A 20,797-nucleotide genomic window follows, 5' to 3' on the forward strand; every position below is an offset into this window, starting at 1 on the left:
TCAAAGAAAGCATCCACAGGATTTTCTCACTAGGAGGAGCCTTGTTCCAATCCCTAGAAGCAAGCAGGCACCTGTCCCACCCTCACATGGTAGTGTAGGTGCAGAAGGCTTTGGGGGCTGCCAGTTTTATGGTGCCTCCGCCATCTGAATGTGAGGTTGGAGGCTGGGGTTTTGCACAGAGGTAGCCTTTTGCACTCGCCTCACATTTTTCCTTTTCTCCCAAGTCTTTGCAATGGACAGATTCTTAGAGGAATCTCAGCTGTGGCAAATCAACAACTTATTTCACTCTTGGCACTATATCTATGAGGATTTCATCCTGGCCTAGGTTTCCTGGGTATTTCAGGATTTCTCAAAGTCTATGTGCTCCCCTAGGTCCTTCTCCTGGTATGGAGGTCACATAAGAGCTTTGGCTCCTATGATGAGTGGAAACATTCTTATTTTTCCCTGCCTCTTAGTGCTGGGAAGGGTTGGGCTTGAGTAACCTTTAGTGAGGAGGGAAGGGCCAGCCCTATGGAATCCCTAAGAATGATGGTACTGGCAACCACAAAAAGGAATGCCCAAAGGACAAGTTGTGTTGTCACGTCACCTCTTCATTTCTTCCTAAAGAGGAACCTGTTTACAGAGACTTTCTCTATGGCTTTTTAAAAAATTATTAAATGTATTGGGTTGACATTGGTCAATAAAATTATATAGGTTTCAAGTGTAAAAATTGAGAATACATCATCTGTATATTGTATTGTGTGCTTGCCACCCAAAGTCAAATCCTCTTCTGTCACCATATATTTGACCCCCTTTATTCTTTACATAAAGACTAAAGGAGGCAAAAGCATTTAAAAAGAGAAGACAATAGCTACTGTAACTTGGGAATGAGCTCATGACATAAATAGGGATAATTTGTGACAATAAATACAGAACAAGGGCGGGTAAAGGTCTCTCGGGCTTTTCCATGAAAGGCCATAGAGCACCACACAAGCAGTTTCCATTGCTCCTCCCCTCGGTGTGCTTAGGAAGGTGCAGTCACTATCTCCACTTTACAGATGGAAGCAGGTCCAGAGAGGCTCAGTAGCTCACCTGAGGTCAGAGCCAGTGTGTTAGAACAGGATTCAAGTTCAGTTCTGATACCCAGAGCCTTGCCCACTGCGCTGCAAGACTTTTTGCTCCAGTGAGAGATTTTGAGCTGAAGGGATGCCCGGGGCATTCTCTCCGTATTGCTCCTCAGTGTGACAAGAGGAGGTCACTGGCTGTGGTTTGAGTGGAGGTGAAATAAATGTGCTAAGACTTTTCTTGTACAAAAACAGTAAGCTCCTCCCCAGGAATGGTTCAATCGGGTATTTAGAGATAGAGGGGACCTAAATGATCACATGGCATAATATCGTTTTGTAGTTCTGACTAATGGGGAAATCACACATTGGAAAAGTTAAAAGCCTTCTCCAGACCATGGTGCTGGAAACCCCAAAGACTGGGAAACTCCCCACCTCCCTGTCCAGTGCTTGTTCTCTGAAAATACAAGAACAAAAGATCAGATGACAGCATGTTTGGAAATCAAGGAAAGGCGGAATCACTGAGGGCTGGAGCCTGCTGGAGCAGGGTAAATGCCTATGCTTGAGAAGCTCATCCCACCTGGGGTGGCGCTGGCGGGTGAGGGGAGGGGCAACACCAGATGGGGGTTGTTGGAGAATCCTGGCTCTCTCATTTTCAAATCCTCATACCGCTCTGCATTCACCACTTTAAATTTTATTTTAATTCCTCTATTATTTATTTTAACTTCTTCAATGTGTCTGGAAAGAAATGTCATTGGCATTGACTTTGGGAGGGAGAAGCCCTTTGACCAGGCTTTTACTCCTTGCCCCCTCAAGCCACCAGGGGCAGTGACACCAATGTTGGCTCACCTCGCAGGGTTAGAATGGGGACCGCAGGTACTGATTACATATCTTAAGAGTGGTACCCTCCCCTCCCTGAAACACCCATCAGTGTTACAATGCCTTAAATCAGCCATGTTTAACCACCGTGGCAGGCACACTGGTGGGCAGCAAGAATTTTTAAAAATGCATACCTGATTATTTAGTCAAAGGCACTGACTTCCCTTACATTGTCAAATAAAAAATGGCAACAGCCAACACAACAATAGCCATGTGGTGTGAATGAGTCAAAATTATACCTAATTCTTTTGTCAGATCAGCAAAAAACATAATTTCTGGTATGTCACAGAATTTTAATAATTAGTTTATGTGTGCCATGAGATGAAAAAGGTTGAAAATTGCTGCCTTAAATCATTCCTGGGCAAAGATAGGAGAAAGAGAAGATAAAAAATATCATATTCTTCCTCCCCCCTCAAAAAAAAAAATATAAAGAAGAAAACTTGTCCAGTAAAAGAATGAATGTGTTGTGATTCAAAGAATTTTGCCTATGTGGTGGTCAGCATGTGCTTTGAGCTGGAGATCAGAGGGAAGGGTGGGTGCAAGGAGATGGCGCTATTCATGGGGAATGGCTGTCCAGGCTGAGGATGCCCTGGGATTCTGATGACTTGGGCTTACTAAGATGAGGGCAGCTTGGAAACCATGCCCAGCTGCAGAGCAGGTAGGATTGGGGAGACCAGAGTTGCCAGCTCTGGCCCTGGTGGAGCACTCTGGAGGGATTGCCCTGGGTGGGGGGTGCTGGGCTGTAGGCTCAATGATCCATTGCTCTAGAAGAGCCACAGTCTCCCACCTAATTTTGATTTTGTTCTTGAGTTCTTGTTTGTTTGTTTTTCTTCAGCCACCTACTGCTTTTCAGAGTCAGGGGACTACCCCTGAAGCCCCTTAAACATGAACCTGTTTGTATGTTTGGGGGTGAGTGGTAGCACTCAGGCCCACGTGGCCCTGGGAATTCTGGACTCTGTGGAAATGGAAGCCTGGGTGCTTTTGAAGTATAACCGTGTGTGAAGCATCTTTTCCTCCTCTTCGTGCTAAGTCAGGCAGTGTCTTTTAGCACCAGTAGCTGATGGGGGCAAAGGGCCCCTCCAGGTAAAGAGTTCCCCCAGCAACTCCTTCTGTGTCCTCTGCAGGGCACACGGACCTGACGCCGTGCTGATGGCCGAAGGCAACCCGCCGACGGAGCTGACGCAGTCGCAGATGCTGCACATCGCCCAGCAAATCGCAGCGGGCATGGTCTACCTGGCGTCCCAGCACTTCGTGCACCGAGACCTGGCCACCCGGAACTGCCTGGTCGGCGAGAACCTCCTGGTGAAAATCGGGGACTTTGGCATGTCCCGGGACGTGTACAGCACTGACTACTATAGGGTGAGTGGCTGCACCCACCAGGACCTCAGGGCCTGGTTTTATTATTTGCTAGGGCTGCCATAACAAAATACCATGGACTATGTGGCTTAAACAACTGAAGTTGATTTTCTCAAAGTCCAAGATTAAGGTGACTGCAGGGTTGATTTATCCTTGATTTTCAGACAGAGCCTTTCCTCTGTGTCCTCCCAGGGTTTTCCTCTGTGCATACACCCTCTGGTGTCTCCATGTGTCTAAGTTTCCTCTCCTTATGTGAATACCAGTCAGATTGGTTTAGGGCCTTATTTTAACTCAATCACCTCCTTAAGGCCCCATCTCCAAGTACAGCCATATTCTGCGGTTCTGAGGAGAGCACAGTTCGGTCTACAACATTCTCCTGCTCTTTCCACTCCTTCCCGGTGTGTGATCTCTCCATGAGGACAGTCCTCAGCCTGAGAATTTTGCCAGGGAAACCTGAGGGCCTGGGGAAATTGCTGGAGGGCTTGAGGTTAAAGGATTTTGAGGTTTGCACTTGATTCTGTGAAATTATGTCTGAAGCCTTTGCTTGAGGTTTGACCTAAGATGAACTTGTTCATGGAAATAATGGTACCCCAGACCTTGGAAGTTCCCACACGGAACCATCTTGGTTGAAAGTGGATTAGCTGGTGGTGTTGCTGTAAGATGCAGGAAGCACCATCCTGCAGGTTTCTGAAGAGCCCCACTCAGTCCAGAAGCTCTAAGGGGTTGAGTTATAGACAATCATTCAAATCCACCGATTACCAGCAATTGGCCCCTTTGGCATGCTAGATTTGCTAACTGAGATCTTGGGACCTGGGTCTGAGAGAAAAGGGATACTTCTGGAAACCTCGAAGTCCTGATATCGAAAGCGAAGGTTCGGGTGGTGTACTACCACCTCAAAGCCTCAATTCTGTTTTCTTGTTTTTCTGGAATTTCAAGGGGAGAAGAGAATAGGAAGGGAAAGGAGTAAATGTGCTGTGTGTATATAGCCTAAGAGGATAAAATGGATAACATGACTTTCATAACAAGGTAGGACTGGTGAAGAAAAGGCCTCTCCTCATCTTTCCTCTTCCCTTGATGATCTATTCGTGAGGATGAGCCTTCTCAGTTTGTTTCCTGTAGTTCTCACTGTGGCCTCACTCACCTCCAATGCCTCTGCAGTTTAGCTGAGCCAACTTTGCTACCGTTAGTCTAAGACAGCGATTTTCAACCTGCGTGGCACAGCATAGTGGAGTGCCACAAGAACTTTTAAAATATGCACTACCTGACTCTGTAGGGGCACTGACCTCTTTTCCCTTAGATTGTCAAATAAAAAATAACAACCAACATCCATGTGATATGAATGAATCAAAATGACACCTTTTTTTGTCAGATTGGCAAAGAATATAATATATATTTTTGGTGTGCAACAGAATTTTAGTAATTAGTTGATGTGTGCCATGAGATGAACAAGGTTGAAATTCACTGGTCTAAGACAATGAGTTTATGGCCTTGGAGTATATTCTTCTGTAGATATTTTTGTGGTGTGTTATTTTTTTTTCTTTGTCACCTCCATAGCCATTGTCCACATTTTGTATAGCAAAGAGTGGAGACCAAAATTAAAAACGATTATCTTGAGTGTATTTGTAGAAAACATGAGCATAGTCTCAACTTCAAGTGTTCAGAGTGGAGCTTCAAAGAACCTGTCCTGAGTTTAGTGCACGACTAGTTTGATCTAGATATCTTAAATGGGGGAGTGGAGTGTTATTATCTTCTCTGTCAGCTCTGCTTCTTTGGTGGCAGGTGGGGGTAGGGGCTTCTCCCTGTCCCAGGAGAAAGAGAAACACGTGGTGCGTCCCAAAGGGAAAGCTTTGCTGAACTTGATGAGCATCTAAGGGAGGAAACACGTGGCCCAAGCAACAGCTTTCTCTTTAGCAGGAAGTTAACCAAGGTCTCAGAGTGTCTGGCACAAAGTAAGTGCCCAGTAAATGTTTTCAGCTATGTCACTATCCAAATCGATTATCCACCCAATTAAAAAATTGGCAAATAATTGAAGTAGAGATGTCTCCAAAGAAAATACACAAATGGCCAATAAGCACATGAATCGATGCTCAATATCATTAGTCATTAGGGAAATGTAAATCAAAACCACAATGAGATACCACTTTATATCCCCTGGGATGGCTGTAATAAAAAGACAGACAAAAACAAGTGTTAATGGGGATGTGGAGAAATTGGAACCTTCATCAACTGCTGGTGCGAATGTAAAATGGTGCAACTGCTTTGGAAAACAGTTTGGCAGTTCTTCAAAATGTTCAACATAGAGTCATCATATAACCCAGCAATTCCATTCCTAGGTATATACCCAAGAGACTTGAAATCATATGTTCACACAAAAACTTGTTCATAGTTGAAATAGCAACATTATTCATAATAGCTATAAAGTGAAAATAATTTGTGTTCATCGATTGATGAATAGATAAACAAAAATTCATAGTTTGTACAGTGGAATATTATTTATTAATTAAAAGGAATGAAGTACTGATTCATGCTACAACATGGATGAACCTTGAAATTATTATGGAAAGTAAAGGAAGCCAGGCACAAAAGATCACATATTATATGATTTCAATTTATATAAAATGTCCAGAATAGGCAAATCTATAGGGACAGAAGGTAGACTAGTAGTTGCCAGGGGTTAGGGCAATGGAGAATGAAGAGTGACAGCTAGTAGATATGGACTTCCTTTATGCGGTGATAAATTTTTTCTAGAAATATATAGTGGTTGTTTATTTAGTGTATTGGCAAATACACTAAAAGCCATTGAATGTGTACATTTAAAGGGTAAATATTATGGTATATAAATTATATCCCAATTTTTAAAAACCTGAAAAAGGAAAATACTAGCCAAATAGCGACATTGGATATAAGGAGTTAATCTTGGTCATTCATATATTATAAAAGCACTGTCACTTGTCATCTACCATATTTTATCATTTGTTTAAAAGAAAACCCTCCACTTAGATGACATATTCCTGAAGTACTTCCTTCTGAATTGATTGGAGAAAAGAATAATTCCCAGTTCCTTTATCTGTTAAATGTTCTTGGAACTCTCCCAGTCATTCAGAAATGTGCTTCGGGTGCCACTTTACTCAGTCCTCCTGCCCCACACCAGTTGCAGCTGCAGGGTTTGTAATGTTCACTTGGTTGTTTGTTGTTCCCACTGAGGAGGAGGAAAAGAACCTTATGTTGGCTCAGTTAAGGTGGGAAAAATGGGTGAGGTATGTAAGATCCGGCAATGTGATAGTAGCCTAGGAAAACAAAACAATTAACCTTCTCCAAAATTTCAAAATGATGGCTTGCCTTTTGGTTCCATGAAAGTATTTATCATCATGGAACCCCTTTGCAGAATATTTTTTTGCTAATTAAAACATCAAAAGCAGCCCAGCCGGTGTGGCTCAGTGGTTGAGCATCGACTTATGAACCAGGAGGTCATGGTTTGATTCCTGGTCAGGGCACATCACATGCCCAGGTTGTGGGCTCAATCCCCAGGAGGGGGCATGCAGGAGGCAGTCAATCAATGATTCTCTCTCATCATTGATGTTTCTATCTCTCCCTCTTCCTTTCTGAAATCAACAAAAAAATTAAATAAACAAACAAACATCAAAAGCATATCAGTGGAGTCCATGCCATTGAGTTTGTCAGATGGACAAGCAGAGGCTGTTGCTCTGTGTTTGCAGTGAACTCCAGAACATTTCACAGCCGCTGTTTCCCAGAACCCTTTTCGCTTTCACATTAGTTATTTACCTGTTGCATCATCTATAAGCTTGGCATTCAACCCCTCCCCACCAGGGTGCCTCTTCATCTTCTCGGTCATAGCAGCTGGGGAATGTGTTCTCCTTACAGTTCAGGTTTCTCATTTGCAGACACTTTTTCTTCTTATTCTCCTCTGGTCTTCACCCTCCAAGGTGACAAGCTGCGGTAGCTGATGTGGCTGGTTCTTAGCTATGTTAAATACCCTTTTTGCCATAGTAATGGGGGAGGATTTTCATGTTAGCCAAGGGTATCTTATATAGAAGGATGGTGATTAGGCCTGGAGTAAAATTTATTGAGGAGTAACATGCCCCTTGTCTTTAAGCGAGAACCAGTCCCACTGGCAGCCCAAGCCTTCTCCTCATAGTGGCTCATGAGCAGTGTTGTGGGGTGACCACAGGCCTGTGCAAACTGGAGCAGCAGGGGCAGGTGGCAGCTGCTCTTCCATCATGGAAGCGGCTGCCTCAAGGCCTCCACCCTGTTGCAGCTGAGCTAATTATATCTTCCCAATGAAGGAAGAAATCGGAATGTTACATTTGCATGGAAACCAGCCTGATTTGGTGGGTCCAAAATTACTCCAGCATTTATGTTCTCTGAATTGTTTTAATTAGCAGCTCTGCAGTACTTGTCTTTTATTTCATTTTTATTCCTTCCCACCACTGGCAAAAACTGACGTTTAAGAAACATCTGAACCAGGGTTCTGTCACATTCTGCCTATGACAGACCTAGGATCTCACTCTACATGGTCATTACTGTGCCACAGTGGATCCACTGACATTTTTCTAATATGCACTTGGGTAGTTTTCACTGTTTGGGTCCAACATGTGCTTAAAATGAATGTGATCTGTTGGTGAATAGACGGCCCTAACCTCTGAAATCCTAGTTTTTATGTCTTGTTCTCCTTTGGGCTTTAGTTTTAAGCGGGGTTGGTAAGAAATTCTATCCTTTAATTTGTCTTCCACTTAAGAAGGAAAAAAAAAGGAAGCAGAATAGGCAAATTGATTTAGGGTGAACATTGAACAAAGTAAATGAATATAACTTGGCTAAACAAGGTCATGGTCAGAATCCTAAAGTGTTAAAATGATATTAGTCCAAGAAATCATCTTGAGGTGCTCAATCCTGGTTTATTAGCTGCAGAGAGAAAAGAAAATGGGTTCTACTAAAATCAGCCGATAGAACAAGCAGCAAAGAGAAGTAATTTGAACTTCAGGCCTTTCCCTTCTCACTCTGGAGTAGAAGGGGTGATGGACTAGGAAATTAAGTCCTAAACCACAGAGGGGAGGAGAAGGTTTAGATAATTTAAGAACCGGACAACCACATAAGAAATAATCAAGAGGTAACTTTCATACCTCAGTATTTGAAAAAAGTATGCTTATTTTTAAAGGAATATTTTCATGTACTCTGAACATTTCTAGATAAGACAGGTAAGTAGGCAGACTAGATAGATGATAGATAGATAGATCTTGACTCATTTGACAAATATTTTTAGTGTGTTGTTGTATAAAATGCCATTGTCATTGCCTCTGTGAGGAGTATCATTGCATTGCCCTGTGAATGCCTGCTAATTCTTAAGAAGAAATTCCAGCTTCACCTGCTCCCTGACTTCCTCCAAGCAGAGTAATTGCTCACGAAATTTGTGGTCTCTCAATACTTCATATAAATCGGCATTACAGCATAGAGCATGTTGCATCATGGAACTTAGGGTCATATATAAGTTTCTCACTAATATGAGAGCAGGCCGAAGACAAGTCTTATACATCTTTGTATCCACATAGTTTGGCTATACTAGGTGGCCAATCAATGATTGTTGAACAGGGCACCCACCAGGAAAAGCCTTTATGAATGAGTCTGCTTAGCCCTGTGGATGAATACAGAAGATACTCAGCTTTACAGTGGGCCTGGTTCTGAGGTTAGGAGCACTGACTTCAGGAAGCAAAACTAGAGATACAGGGACGTTCTTATCTCGGACAATTTCTTTTCAATGGAGAGCTCAGAGCTACAACTTACTTGCACATATACTATAGTAGAAAAGCTTCCTCTGCCTAGAACCCCTCAAAACCAGGCACAGTGTTCACTTTAAGAGACAACACAATCTCTTCCTGAAACAGTAATGCCCTCAATGCCATTAACTCTCTTTGAATGTATCATTTCTTATCTTCCCCTTTAATGTATAACACTTACATGTGGTTCTTAACATTCACATGAGCAATTATAGACAGTTCTGTTTGCAGTCTTTTGATTAAACTGGACCCAGAAACATAAGAGTTTATTTATTTTATGAAATCATCCTCCATTTATGTACTATATAACACAGAGAGAGCACAGTTGAGAGGAACCTGCCAGGGAGAAATCAGAACATTGAGTTCAGACTAATTCTATATTAAACTAGATTTGCATAAATTGTTTCAAGATTCTAAATTGGCTTAGTTTGTATTCAAGCCTTCCTAAGAATCTTTTCCATATGCTTTGGAGTTACAACAATGTGGGTGAGTGTTCTTTCTCTCATTCATTCACTCAGCATACATTTATTAAACAGCTACTAAGTGCTAGATGCTGTAATAGATGCTAAAGGAATCCAGATAAAAAAGACACGTGGGCTGTGACTTGAGGCAGTTTTCAGACTTGCGTCAATGTGATAAATGCAGGAATAGATAAGTACTGGCAACTCTAAAGAGGAAGCCACCAGCCTACTTTGGGAAATCAGAGTAGGGTTCACAGAGTTGAGACATTTGAGCTGGTATTTAAGATACAAACCCTAAATTGTTCTATTGGCAAGAAGGCTCTGGGCCAGGAGGGGAAGGAGACATTCTTGGCATAGGGGGCAACATATGAAAAGAGATGGCAGTATAAACATCACAGGATGTGTGGCCAGGGAATGGGACTCTGTTGCATGCATCTGAGATAACAAAGTAGGCTCTTTAGGCTATTATCAGATTTCACAGGGGCCTGTTTGCCATGCCAAAGACTTTGGACTTGGTCCTTTTGGCAGTGGGAAGCCACTGAAAGTTTTTATTCCAGAAAGTGACATATCAGATTGTATTATGTCAGCTTATAAAAATAGATCCACCCAACAGATTTCCAGATCCCCATTCCTGCACATCTTTGATTGGCCTAGAGCAGTGTCCCTCAAACTGGTCCATGAACTGTCAGTGGCTGTTCACCAACAAAAGAGATATGGGATCACTAGGTAAACAATAATTCCCTTGCTGTAGTCCTCAGAGTCTGTATTACTGTGCTGTGTGGTCTTTCAGGACAGGCTATAGAAAGTGGCCAAAGCCAGCAAAGAAGAATTGGCCTGAAGAACCTTTGCCCAGGTCCCTGGTTCTACCCATTCCCCCAACCAATGAAGACTGTTAGCAGGAGATAGACTAAATCCTCTATGTGGTTTTTTTTTTTATTGTCTTCTGAGTCCCTTATTCCTGAAGTCAATAGCCCATATGCTTTGTACATAGAAGTGCTATGTGCAGAAATTAAGTATGTTTTTAAGTGCACTGGGAAAGAAGGTAAATCATAGATATTGGCTTGGATGGGCCGGAAGGATTCTGATTTCTCAAAGTACTGGAAGATACCTTCAGCAGGGAATTTCTCCCTTTTATCTCCCATAAAGCAGTCAAGCCTCAGTCTCTCATGCTGGTGACATTTCATACTTTTGCATTATTTAGACCAGAGCCCCTTAAAAAAGGAAGGTGGCAACAAAGAGTTTATGGGGTATAGAAGAAAGAGCTTCAGACTGGGGTCGTAGAGGCAAAGGTTCAAATATCTGATTTGCCTTTTCTGACCTTATGATTCTATCAGGTAGGAGTGCATTTAGTCAATGGTAGAAATACGCTACTAGTGGTGGCCTCAGCAGATAGGAAGTTGGTTTCCCTCGTGTGATGAGAAGTTCATAGGTGGGCAGTTTCCAATTGGTTCAGAGGCTTTCCAATGTCAGAGCTATGGCTTTGCACTTGACTTTTTCCTGTTATTTTCCTCATGGCTACAAGAGGGCTATAGCAACTCCAAGCACGTAAAAAATGCAATTGGAGGAGAAAGGAGGCAAGGCGGGTGCAGGGAGCAAATAGGTTCTTCCTTTACACCTTCCTGTCATTAGAAGTAAATCTTTCCCAGGACATCCTCTCTGCAAAAAACTCCTCTTTGAACCTCATTGGCCACAGGTAGGTCAAGACTAAGGGCTGAATTCAGTTTCACAGATCAATGGCTTGTTATCAAAGACCTAGACAACTGGGATTCCACCATCAGGAAAAAGAAAGGGAAAGCAAATGGCTTTAGGGAAAGAAAATTATGTCAAACTCACCTTATGAACCATCACAGCCTCTTTTCTTATTTGCAATTAGCTCCTCCCTTTAAAGGTTGTTGAAGACAATAAATTGAAGTGGCGTATAATCATTGCTCTTTGTTCCTCTGTATACAATGCATCTTTTTTTCTCAGGCATCTTTAAAAATGGTCTCTTTATTACTGGTCTTGCACAATTTGATTATACGTGATTTGGTATACTTTTATTCCTATTCTTGTGCTTAGATTTCTTAGATTCGTGGGCTTATAGTGGTCATCAATTTGAGTTTTTTAAATCATTATTGTTCAAATATTATTCTGTTCCCCCTATGTACTAGCTAGAAATTCCAATTTCACTTATATTAAGCTGCTTAAAGCTCGCTCATGGCTCACTGAGCTCTTTTTTATGTTTTGGATTATTTTTTATGTTTCAATTTGGATAGTTTCTACTACTCTGTCTTCAACTTCCTTTAGCCTTTCTTCTGTACTGTCTAGTTTTTTATTATTTTTTAGTTGTACCATGTGTGTCAGTCTTGGATCAATATCCACTGATTGATTTCTCTCCTCATTATGGATCATATTTTTCTGTTGCTTTGTATACCTGTAAATTTAGATTGGATGCTAGACATTGTGATTTAATCTTGTTGTATGCTGGATATTTTTGCATTCCCAAATGTATTTTTAATTATTTTAGAGAGGAAAGGGAGAGGGAGAGAGAGATAGAAATATCAATGATGAGAGAGAATCATTGATCGGCTGCCTCCTGCATGCCCTATACTGGGGATCAAGTCTGAAATCCAGGCATGTGCCCTTGACCAGAATCAAACCTGGGACTCTTCAGTCCACAGGCCAATGCTCTTTCCACTGAACCAAACCAGCTAGGGCCCAAACATATTTTTGAGCTTTGCTTTGGAGTGTGATTATATTGCCTTGAAGCAGTTTGATCCTTTGGTGTGTTGCTATTAAGATTAGGCAGTACCAGACCAGTGGTTATTTTAGAATTAATGATTCCCCAGTACCGAGGCATAAACTACTGAGTACTCAATTCCCTCTGAATCATGAGGATTTTACTCTGCTTCATGGGAACAGCACTAGTCCTGGTTCTGTGTGAGCCCTGGGCACTATTTTCACTGATTCTTTTTGGATAGTTCTTCCCCAGGCACAGATAGTGTCCTCACATGCATGCACTGATCAATACTCATTTGAATACTTGAGGGGCACCCTCTGCAGATCTCCAGAGTTCTCTCTTCTCTGGTATTCTGTCATTTCCACTCTAGCCACCTTGGTCTCCCCAGGCTCTCAATTGTGTCTTTTCAAGTTATGGAACATACTGGATTCCACCTTGGTTCCCCGCTCTACCTTTTTCATGAATTAATGTTGGTGATCATAGGACTCACTACAATTATTTCTCATCTATTGAGGATCATTGTCCTTCATTGATTGTTATCTGGTATCTTGAAATAATTGTTTTATAGTTAAGCCATATTTTTTTTGGCTGTTTCAGGTGAGAAGGCAAATCTCTTTCCTGTTACTCCACCTTGCCCAGAAGTAGTAGCCAGTTGCCATCTCTGTTGGTAATAAATATATTGTTTGAAAAATCTATCAGTGAACCATTTATAAACTGCAGTAAAGAAAACATGTTCTCCCATCTCTTTAGAATAGCTACTCCCTGTGAAGACTCCCCTCTTTTTAATTAAATAACTTACATTTACATAATACTTCTTCTACAATTAAAGTTTTCCTGCCTGCACAAGATTATTACTTAAGTAGGAGAGTAGATTTTCTTCATCTCCAGTGAATATTGAGCAAGAGGAAATTATCTTAGCTTTCCTGCTACCTCTGAGAGATTCCCCAGGCTCCAAACGTGAATTGGTTCAAGAAGGCTTTGGAGAAAGATGTGCGGACAGAATATTAATAGTGCTTTACACGTTTCACATTTTCCCCAGTCTTTGTCCTTTGGTCAGGGACAGAATACCTTGGATGGACAAATGACTGAATTAATCCAAGATGGTATCATCTTTTTTAGCCAGGCCTCTTCGATATGCAGGTACTGAGTGAGACATGTTCTATTCCCTAAAGAAAACCTCAAATCTTCTGGGGAGTAGAAATAAATGAATCACTCTGATTCTAGGTAGTGTGATACATGTTGTGAAGACTAGAAATAAATTAATTTTTACTGGGAGGTGAGGTAAAATCTGGAAAATTCTTTGGAAGAAATAATATTGACCTAGGTCTTAAAGGCAGAATTACTGATGGGATGTTGTTGAACTGAAAGACTATTGCGAATGACTGAAGTTATAAACAAGACCAGATGGCCTGATTACAAGTGCTTCTTGGGGAGAACGTGTACCTTCTCATTGCGCCCCTCCATCATGCCTCATGATGCTAGACACTTCTAGGTTCTTACTGATTATAATTGACCGAAAGGAGGTTCCAAAGAAGATTGCATCATATTCTTCTTGGAAGTCTTTGAAACTGAAAATACTATCCACTGTAGTGGATCTTCCAAATGGAGACCACTTCTAAGTCCAAACATGTCTTGACTTCATCTTTCAACTCTCCACGAAATTTTCCTAGAATTCTATCCTCATGTAGTTATTTCCTATTTATGCTTGGTCTGTTAGTCCAGATATGAAGAACTACAAAACCCTTAGGCATTCACTTTATATTGTATACAGATGTTGAATTACAGCATTGTACACCTGAAACATAGGATGTTATATAGCAATTTTACCTTAATTTAAAAAGAAAACTTCAACAGATTGTTACAACAACCTAACCTGATATTAGATGTTTATAAAGACATTAAAAACACCAGGATGGATCCCCCTGCAGATCTGCAGCAGCCTCTCTTGGTGATCATTCCACTGGTTGTCATGAGAACTTAGTTCAGGCACTTAACCTGAGGAATACTACCAGATGAAAACAGATTCCACAGTGGGCTCCACTAAGAGAATTTTCAAACACAAAGTTGCTTTGATATGCCCTTCAACTGTGATATGAGACAACTTCCCAAGTTCTTTTCATGCTAATGGAGGCAGAGCAGAATTACTTTACCTAGTACTAGAGGCACCTCCCACTATTAGGTTCCCGAGCTTGACTGAACACCTGAATAGCTCGGAGTGCTTTCCTCAAAATCTTGATTACTAGGCCTCACCTCAGATACACTGATTCAGTATCTCTGGGGATGAGATTGGGCATTTAAGTTTTTAATGAGTTTCTTAGGTGAGTCTGATGTGCAGTCAAATTTAAAAATCATATTGGTCCTGCACAGCAGCATTTACAGAAGTAGCTAAGGACATAACATAGTCTCATCTATGATAAGATTCAAGTGGTAGCATTATGAAAGATCTTAATTCGCAAGTTGCAAAACAGGTAAGATGCTGTTAACATTTTTTTTCAAGCTTGACACCTTATTTGCCTGATGGAGATGGTATTACAGTAATTAGTGGATTTTTAGGACTTCCCATAGGAATGACACTTTGAATTTTAATCATTATTTCATTCTCCTTACCATCAGAACCTAGATTCATTGAACCATGGCATTTCTAAAATATTACTTGAGGCTCTCCCCTCTCCTCCTAGGTGGTGAGCATGGCTCATTCTCTAGCTAAGCTTTATCAAAGACACCACAAGGCTAGAGGGCGGGGGGTGGGGGGCGGGATAGAAGCAGCAGCAGGTTCAAACTGATGTGACAAGTTCCTGGACAAGCCAACAGCAGAGCAGGGATGCCTCCCTCCTGCAGGGAGCCAGGGCTCCCCAGCAGTCTGGCAGTCTCGGCAGACCCCTGCTGGCCTCCTCTGTCACTGCATAGTTGTATATCTGTGTGGGTGACTGCTGGAGGCCCTGCACAGGAAAAGCAAGAAAAGGCTTGTGAGGAGTCAAACAGCTTGTCAAGGTATCCTTGTGGGTGTCTGTATTGAAGTGTCACAGTATGAAGGCATTTTATTAGCAGCTATTTTAGAATCCTAACACTGAAATGGAACAGTTTCTTCCCTACATGGCACTTCCAGGCTGGCTTCCTCCCTCACAGCCCTATGACAGCAGCAGCAATCTCCTGGGGGTGGAGAGCATGACGCTGGGTTCCTTAAACAGCAGAGCCTGGCTATGTGGCCCACGCCCTCAGCCCTGGAGATAATTTGGTTCATTCACATGTTGCTGATGACGGGGATACGGCAGCGGAGGCTGAGGAGGATTTGAGGCTCTAGCCCCGCCCTTGCATACAGCACAGAAACCTTCCTGGGTTTTGCAAGGGTTTTAAAATGATTTATGCTCAATTTTTAGGGCAAAGGGAGAGCATTCAGCCCAAGGTGAAATTGCAGAGGGAGTTAAGCCATATGCAGCTACCACAAATGCTTGAATTCTTCCCAGCTCTTGGAGGGAAAGTCGTGAATTTCTTCTGGAAAAAGCATTAGGCTTTTTTGTAGGAAACAATTGTGACCTTAAAAGATTCATGTTAATGTCTTAGAGGGTTATTGTTGTTGTTGGTGGTGGTGGTGGTGGTAGTGGTGAACAGGGATAAGGTGGAATCCTGTGGCACATGCTAGGCTCTGCCTTACATGTTTAGAGGAAAGCTCTCTTGGATAAACATCCCTGAATCTGGGATGGGTTCTGATCTTTATAGAATAGTCTCTGGGAGTTGCCTTCAGGGCACATATATGGGCCATCACTCTCTCCATCTCTTCACGTCTCCTGAATTTATGGTGTACACTCCACAAGTGTTTTTCAGCCACTCTTTTCTTTATAATTAATGATAATTATTTTTACTTATTTACTATTGATTTGAGAGAGAGAGAGAGGGAGAGAGAGAGAACATCAATTTGTTGTTCCACTTATTTATGTATTCATTGGTTGATTCTTGTATGAGCCCTGACCAGGGATTGAATCCGCAGCCTTTGTGTATCAGGATGATATTCCAACCATCTGAGCTACCTGGCCAGGGCTACAGCATTCTCCATACATTATTGGTCAACTCTCCTAGCTAGAGTGATGTGTCTGAAGTTTTTGAGAAGGTCATAGGACTTCCCTTCTGTGTTTCTTATACTATGCTATGCACTTAAAGGCAATTTTAGCTGCCACAACAGAATGCACATTTTAATATTCTGTGTGATATGCTTTGTTTGTCTCTTTGTGATTAGTCCAGAACTATCACTTGCTTACCTTTTGTCAGCCATTATGAGTCAACTATCTGTCTGGGCATGAAACACATGTCATAAAGGGGTACCTCATGGCATTATCCACACACACTGCAGCACAAGTTGAACTTGGATAACACAGACAGGGCTCTGTGCCCTTCAGCAGTCTGATGAAGCCTAGGGACTCTCCCCAAATAAGGCTTTAAATATGCAAAATAAAATGCAAAGAGTTACAAAAGAGCATTGTCACATTAAAGTACAGTTAGAGCGCGTTAAATATGTGGTTTTGTTAAAACATTAAATGAGATCTGATGGCAGATCTAATAACCCCTGTAATTTCAAAGTAGCAAACATAAATGATGTTTTGAGATAACTGCAACAATAATGTGATATGAAAATAACTGATTTCCACAGGTGACAACTTCACATATTCAGCTGATACTCCAGTGGAGACAGAGCCAAGTGAAGAGAATTAGAAGCTATTTAGGAGGAAAAATTGTAAGACCTAGTGGTGGATTGGGCATGGAAAGTGCAAAGTAGAGGAAGAAGTCAAGGATGTGAAATAGATTTCTGATTGGCATAATCAGAAAGATGATGAAATCATTCATGGTCTTGGTTTTGGAATGAACTGGGGAGAGACTAAGAATTCAGTTTGGCATTGAATTCGAGGTAATTTTACTAGTAAGTCTTCAATAGTTCAAGGATGTCTCTAAAAAGTAAGAGAGCACTCAGAGGAGGGTGATCAAGAAGTCTGGATAGGCTAGGAAACTGGGGTCATTGGGATGAGAGAAAGGAAGACCTATTTGTGAACAAATTAGCTGTCTTCTGCTATGGGTCTGTTGGGTAGAAGTTCATGCAATGGGTTTGGCACAGGTAAACAGGAACTGCCTAAGAGTGAGAGCTATGACATGGGCTTCCTTGCCAGGAGGAGTTCCTTGTCACTGGAGGGCAGTGTCCAAGCATAGGTTTTCCATCCTCCATGATACTATAGAAGGGGCTCAGTGTTTTGTAACTTGTGAAACCCAATAATGTTATGGAGAGGCTTCAGTAATTGATTTGATAAACAGCTGATGTAAATGTCATGCACTTATGACCATTAATAACCAACCCCCCATTAATGAAACTACTAATACTAAGTACCTTATCTCCATTTATAAAAACTAGTGGAAACCAACTTGTTCAGGTAGGTTGTATACAAGATTTTAAAACATTGGGCAACAGCAAAACTTTCATGTTGTTGTTTTTTGTTTGTTTGATTTATAATATATAAATGTGACCAATTTGAAGCTTTAGAAATAAATTCATACTAATATGAGGCATGTTCATTTGATTTAGTTTGGGGGATTTTATTTTAAGATTGTATATGCTGTTAGATAACTTGTAAAGACTTTTGTAACTCAAAGATTCCATGATTTTTATTCTGACAATTAACATCAGCTACCATATTCTCATTTCTGTCAATTATTTTAGCCCAAACATAAAGAATATGACCAGAATAGGTTCTCTGTGCACAGGGGAAATTTACAAAGCACTTTGTTTCCAGAATCAAATATGGTTCTAGCTTACTCTATGCTCTCCAATAAGCCCTCATTCCACAACTCTCCTTGCTTCTTTCAAACTTGCCAAACTTCATCTGAGTTCTCCAAGCATTGATTATATGTGCATGGACTATTCTAAAAAAGTTTGAAGCTCCGTATCTCATTATACTTAGGACATAATTACTTAAGTAGCATAAAGACAATGCTCAATAGTTTCTCCATGTCATAGAGAAGAGAATGCCCAAATGTTCATGGCTTTGAAGCACAACTGACTGTGAATAATAAAGTGGCAGCAGTTAAGAGAAAAAAGGGGAAATGGTAAGCAGATCAGAAAACCCAGAGAATGACTGATTCAACTTTTTACCAGATGACTGCTTCACTATTCTCCAAACTTTCAGAAAAACTTACCAACTTTGCAGGAGAGAGAACATTCACTTGGCCATAACAGTCAGTGTTCCCTAGTTTCTCATTCAGTGCTAGAACACCCAGTGTGTCCTCAGATACTCCCACTGCAATGAAGGAGAAATGAATAGGAATATGGTGGTCATTTTCAGTCCCTTGCTGAACATTCCAAGTTCCTCATTCCCAAAAATATATACCTCAAAACCCTTTCAAAGAAGAAACAACATTAGCTTGCTAACAAATATAATACTCCTGTTATTAATAAGGTCAACTGTCTGTGTCCTAAATAATGATTTCTATGAATTAAGTGCCTCCTGTGTGATCTGCATGTCATCTGGGCAAACCTGAACCTCCTTGGGCCTCAATGTGTAGGTCTCAATTGTGAAATGAAGATAGTGTTTGGATCAGGTGACTTCTGAAGTCCTTTAGCTTTAAAACTCTATGGTCAAGTCCCAATTCCACTGAATTAAATAAAAATATTTTCTGCACAGAGAAGACTTAAGATCAATTCTGAAAGAATTTATAAATCTATCAACAAACAGACAACACAAAGCCACAGCTATGTTCTTCTGCAGGAGGTGACATTTTACTTAGTGGTATTTTTTTTAATGTGTCTCTTTGTTCCCTGCTCATCAACCAACACCCCTGAATCATTCAGAATTTTCTTCTGATGCATTTGTTTCCTGGCCTTACAGATAAGAAGATTAGGTGGTATCATTTTCTTCTACCTTTTCTCTCTTAGAGGAATATCCCTATAGTAGTTAAAGAAGCTTATTAATTTATTAGCCTTATGCCAACTTTTCTGGTTTCTTTGTCTTAGGTATACATGTGCATGAAATACATAAAATGACAAAGCAATGCAAGGGTATATAAAACCCAATAACATCTCCTTCATGCCAGATGTATCTGCTATCATGCTGTAGATTGATTTTATCTGTGGATAGCCATGAGTCTCCTCATGACAAATATTATAGCATAATAAGGAGGTGAAAGAACCAGCGTTAACACAACCATGAAATGGACTCCACTAAATAGTACAGCCAAGGCAACATACCTTGTGCTTCTTGGCCCTGTTCAAGTAAATTCCACATTGTCAACAGTTGTCAATGTCCTATTTACAGATCTGTTTTATAGAAGGTAATTTAGAGCTTCAGGAGATTAAGGGTCTTATCTAACTTGCAGCCAGATAGCCCAGGAGTTTTCTTTACCTTTTTAAGGTACAACGCAGGGAGAACCCCAAACTTATCCCTCTCCGCACTTCACTTATTAGAGAACTGCCTTTTATTTCTTCAGCATGGAGCCTGAGCAGGATGGAGGATGAGATGTTTTGGTAAAGGGTTTCTAGTTGAGAATAGTGATTTTTTTTCATATACCAACTTAGTTCAGTTTCTATCTTCTCTCAGTTCCCACCTCCTGTAGGTCAGCTAAGAACTTCTTGGTAGAGGTAATATCTCCTCCTTCCATGCCCCTGTTGGCTTCGGCTTTCCCTAAGCAGGCTTAAGGAACTCACCGGCAGTTTAGGAGTTAAGAGCAGGCTTGGACATCCCCTGAGTGTGGCACATTTCCAGAAAGGAAAGCTACAAGTGAAAAGAACAGTGTGGGAAAGAAATGTCCACTTGAATGAGATCAGGATGTTCTGAGCCTTGTCCTGGTGCCACCCGCTAGGGGCTGCAGCTTGGCAGTGCCAGGAGGCACTCAGTGCCCAAGACAGCTGTGGGTGCACCTTGGAAGGCAGCACCTGCCCCCATGGGAGGAGACAGGAGTGGTGCAGGCAGAGAAAGGTGACCCAGGGGGAGTTCTCAGAGGAAGGACGGTTCCTTTGAGGAGTGGTCAGCAAGACATTCTCACCCTGGGACTCATGAGAAGTAATGTTCTTTTTCTTCTCTCCCAAAATGCAAATAGCCTCTGTCCTTGGATTTGGGAAGATGGGTTGCTAGGCAATCACTTCTAAACAAGCACTCCCCTTGCCCCTTTTTCCTGACCCCTAGAACAATGGAGACTTTTCAGCAAATGGAACTGAGATGGAGAAAAAGACATGGCAAAAATAAAAATGGGACCAGAGATTATGGAAGGTCTGGCTCATAGGGTATGGGGAGAAACATGTAATATTAATAAGTTGTGCTGCAGGCAGACCAAAGGGGGATTTATGTCTCATCATCGCACTGGCATTGTCATCACCAGCCAAGTGGTACAGGCAATGCAGCAGCCATTGTCCCGTGCTGATCCCACTTGTAATGATTCAGGCGACTCAGGAAATGACATTATTACCAGTTAATTAGGAATTCTTGAGCCTAAGTCTCTCTATCAGTGAAACAGTATTTGGAGTTGTATTTTTTTAAATAATATTTTTAATACCATATTTTCTAAGATCCTGTCATGGTCTTG

At 41.4% G+C, this 20,797-nt stretch overlaps 1 protein-coding gene across 1 annotated transcript in view; it reads left to right on the forward strand.

Moving 5' to 3' along the window:
- Window positions 1-20,797, forward strand: part of NTRK2 (neurotrophic receptor tyrosine kinase 2) — a 312,618-nt gene that overhangs the window by 252,964 nt on the left and 38,857 nt on the right. The window contains exon 17 of the mRNA XM_028146234.2: window positions 3,044-3,278. Coding sequence (XP_028002035.1) covers window positions 3,044-3,278 — 235 coding nt within the window. The remainder of the gene's footprint in view (window positions 1-3,043; window positions 3,279-20,797) is intronic.

Source organism: Eptesicus fuscus, chromosome 15 (genome assembly GCF_027574615.1).
Source record: "Eptesicus fuscus isolate TK198812 chromosome 15, DD_ASM_mEF_20220401, whole genome shotgun sequence".
NCBI lineage: Eukaryota > Metazoa > Chordata > Mammalia > Chiroptera > Vespertilionidae > Eptesicus > Eptesicus fuscus.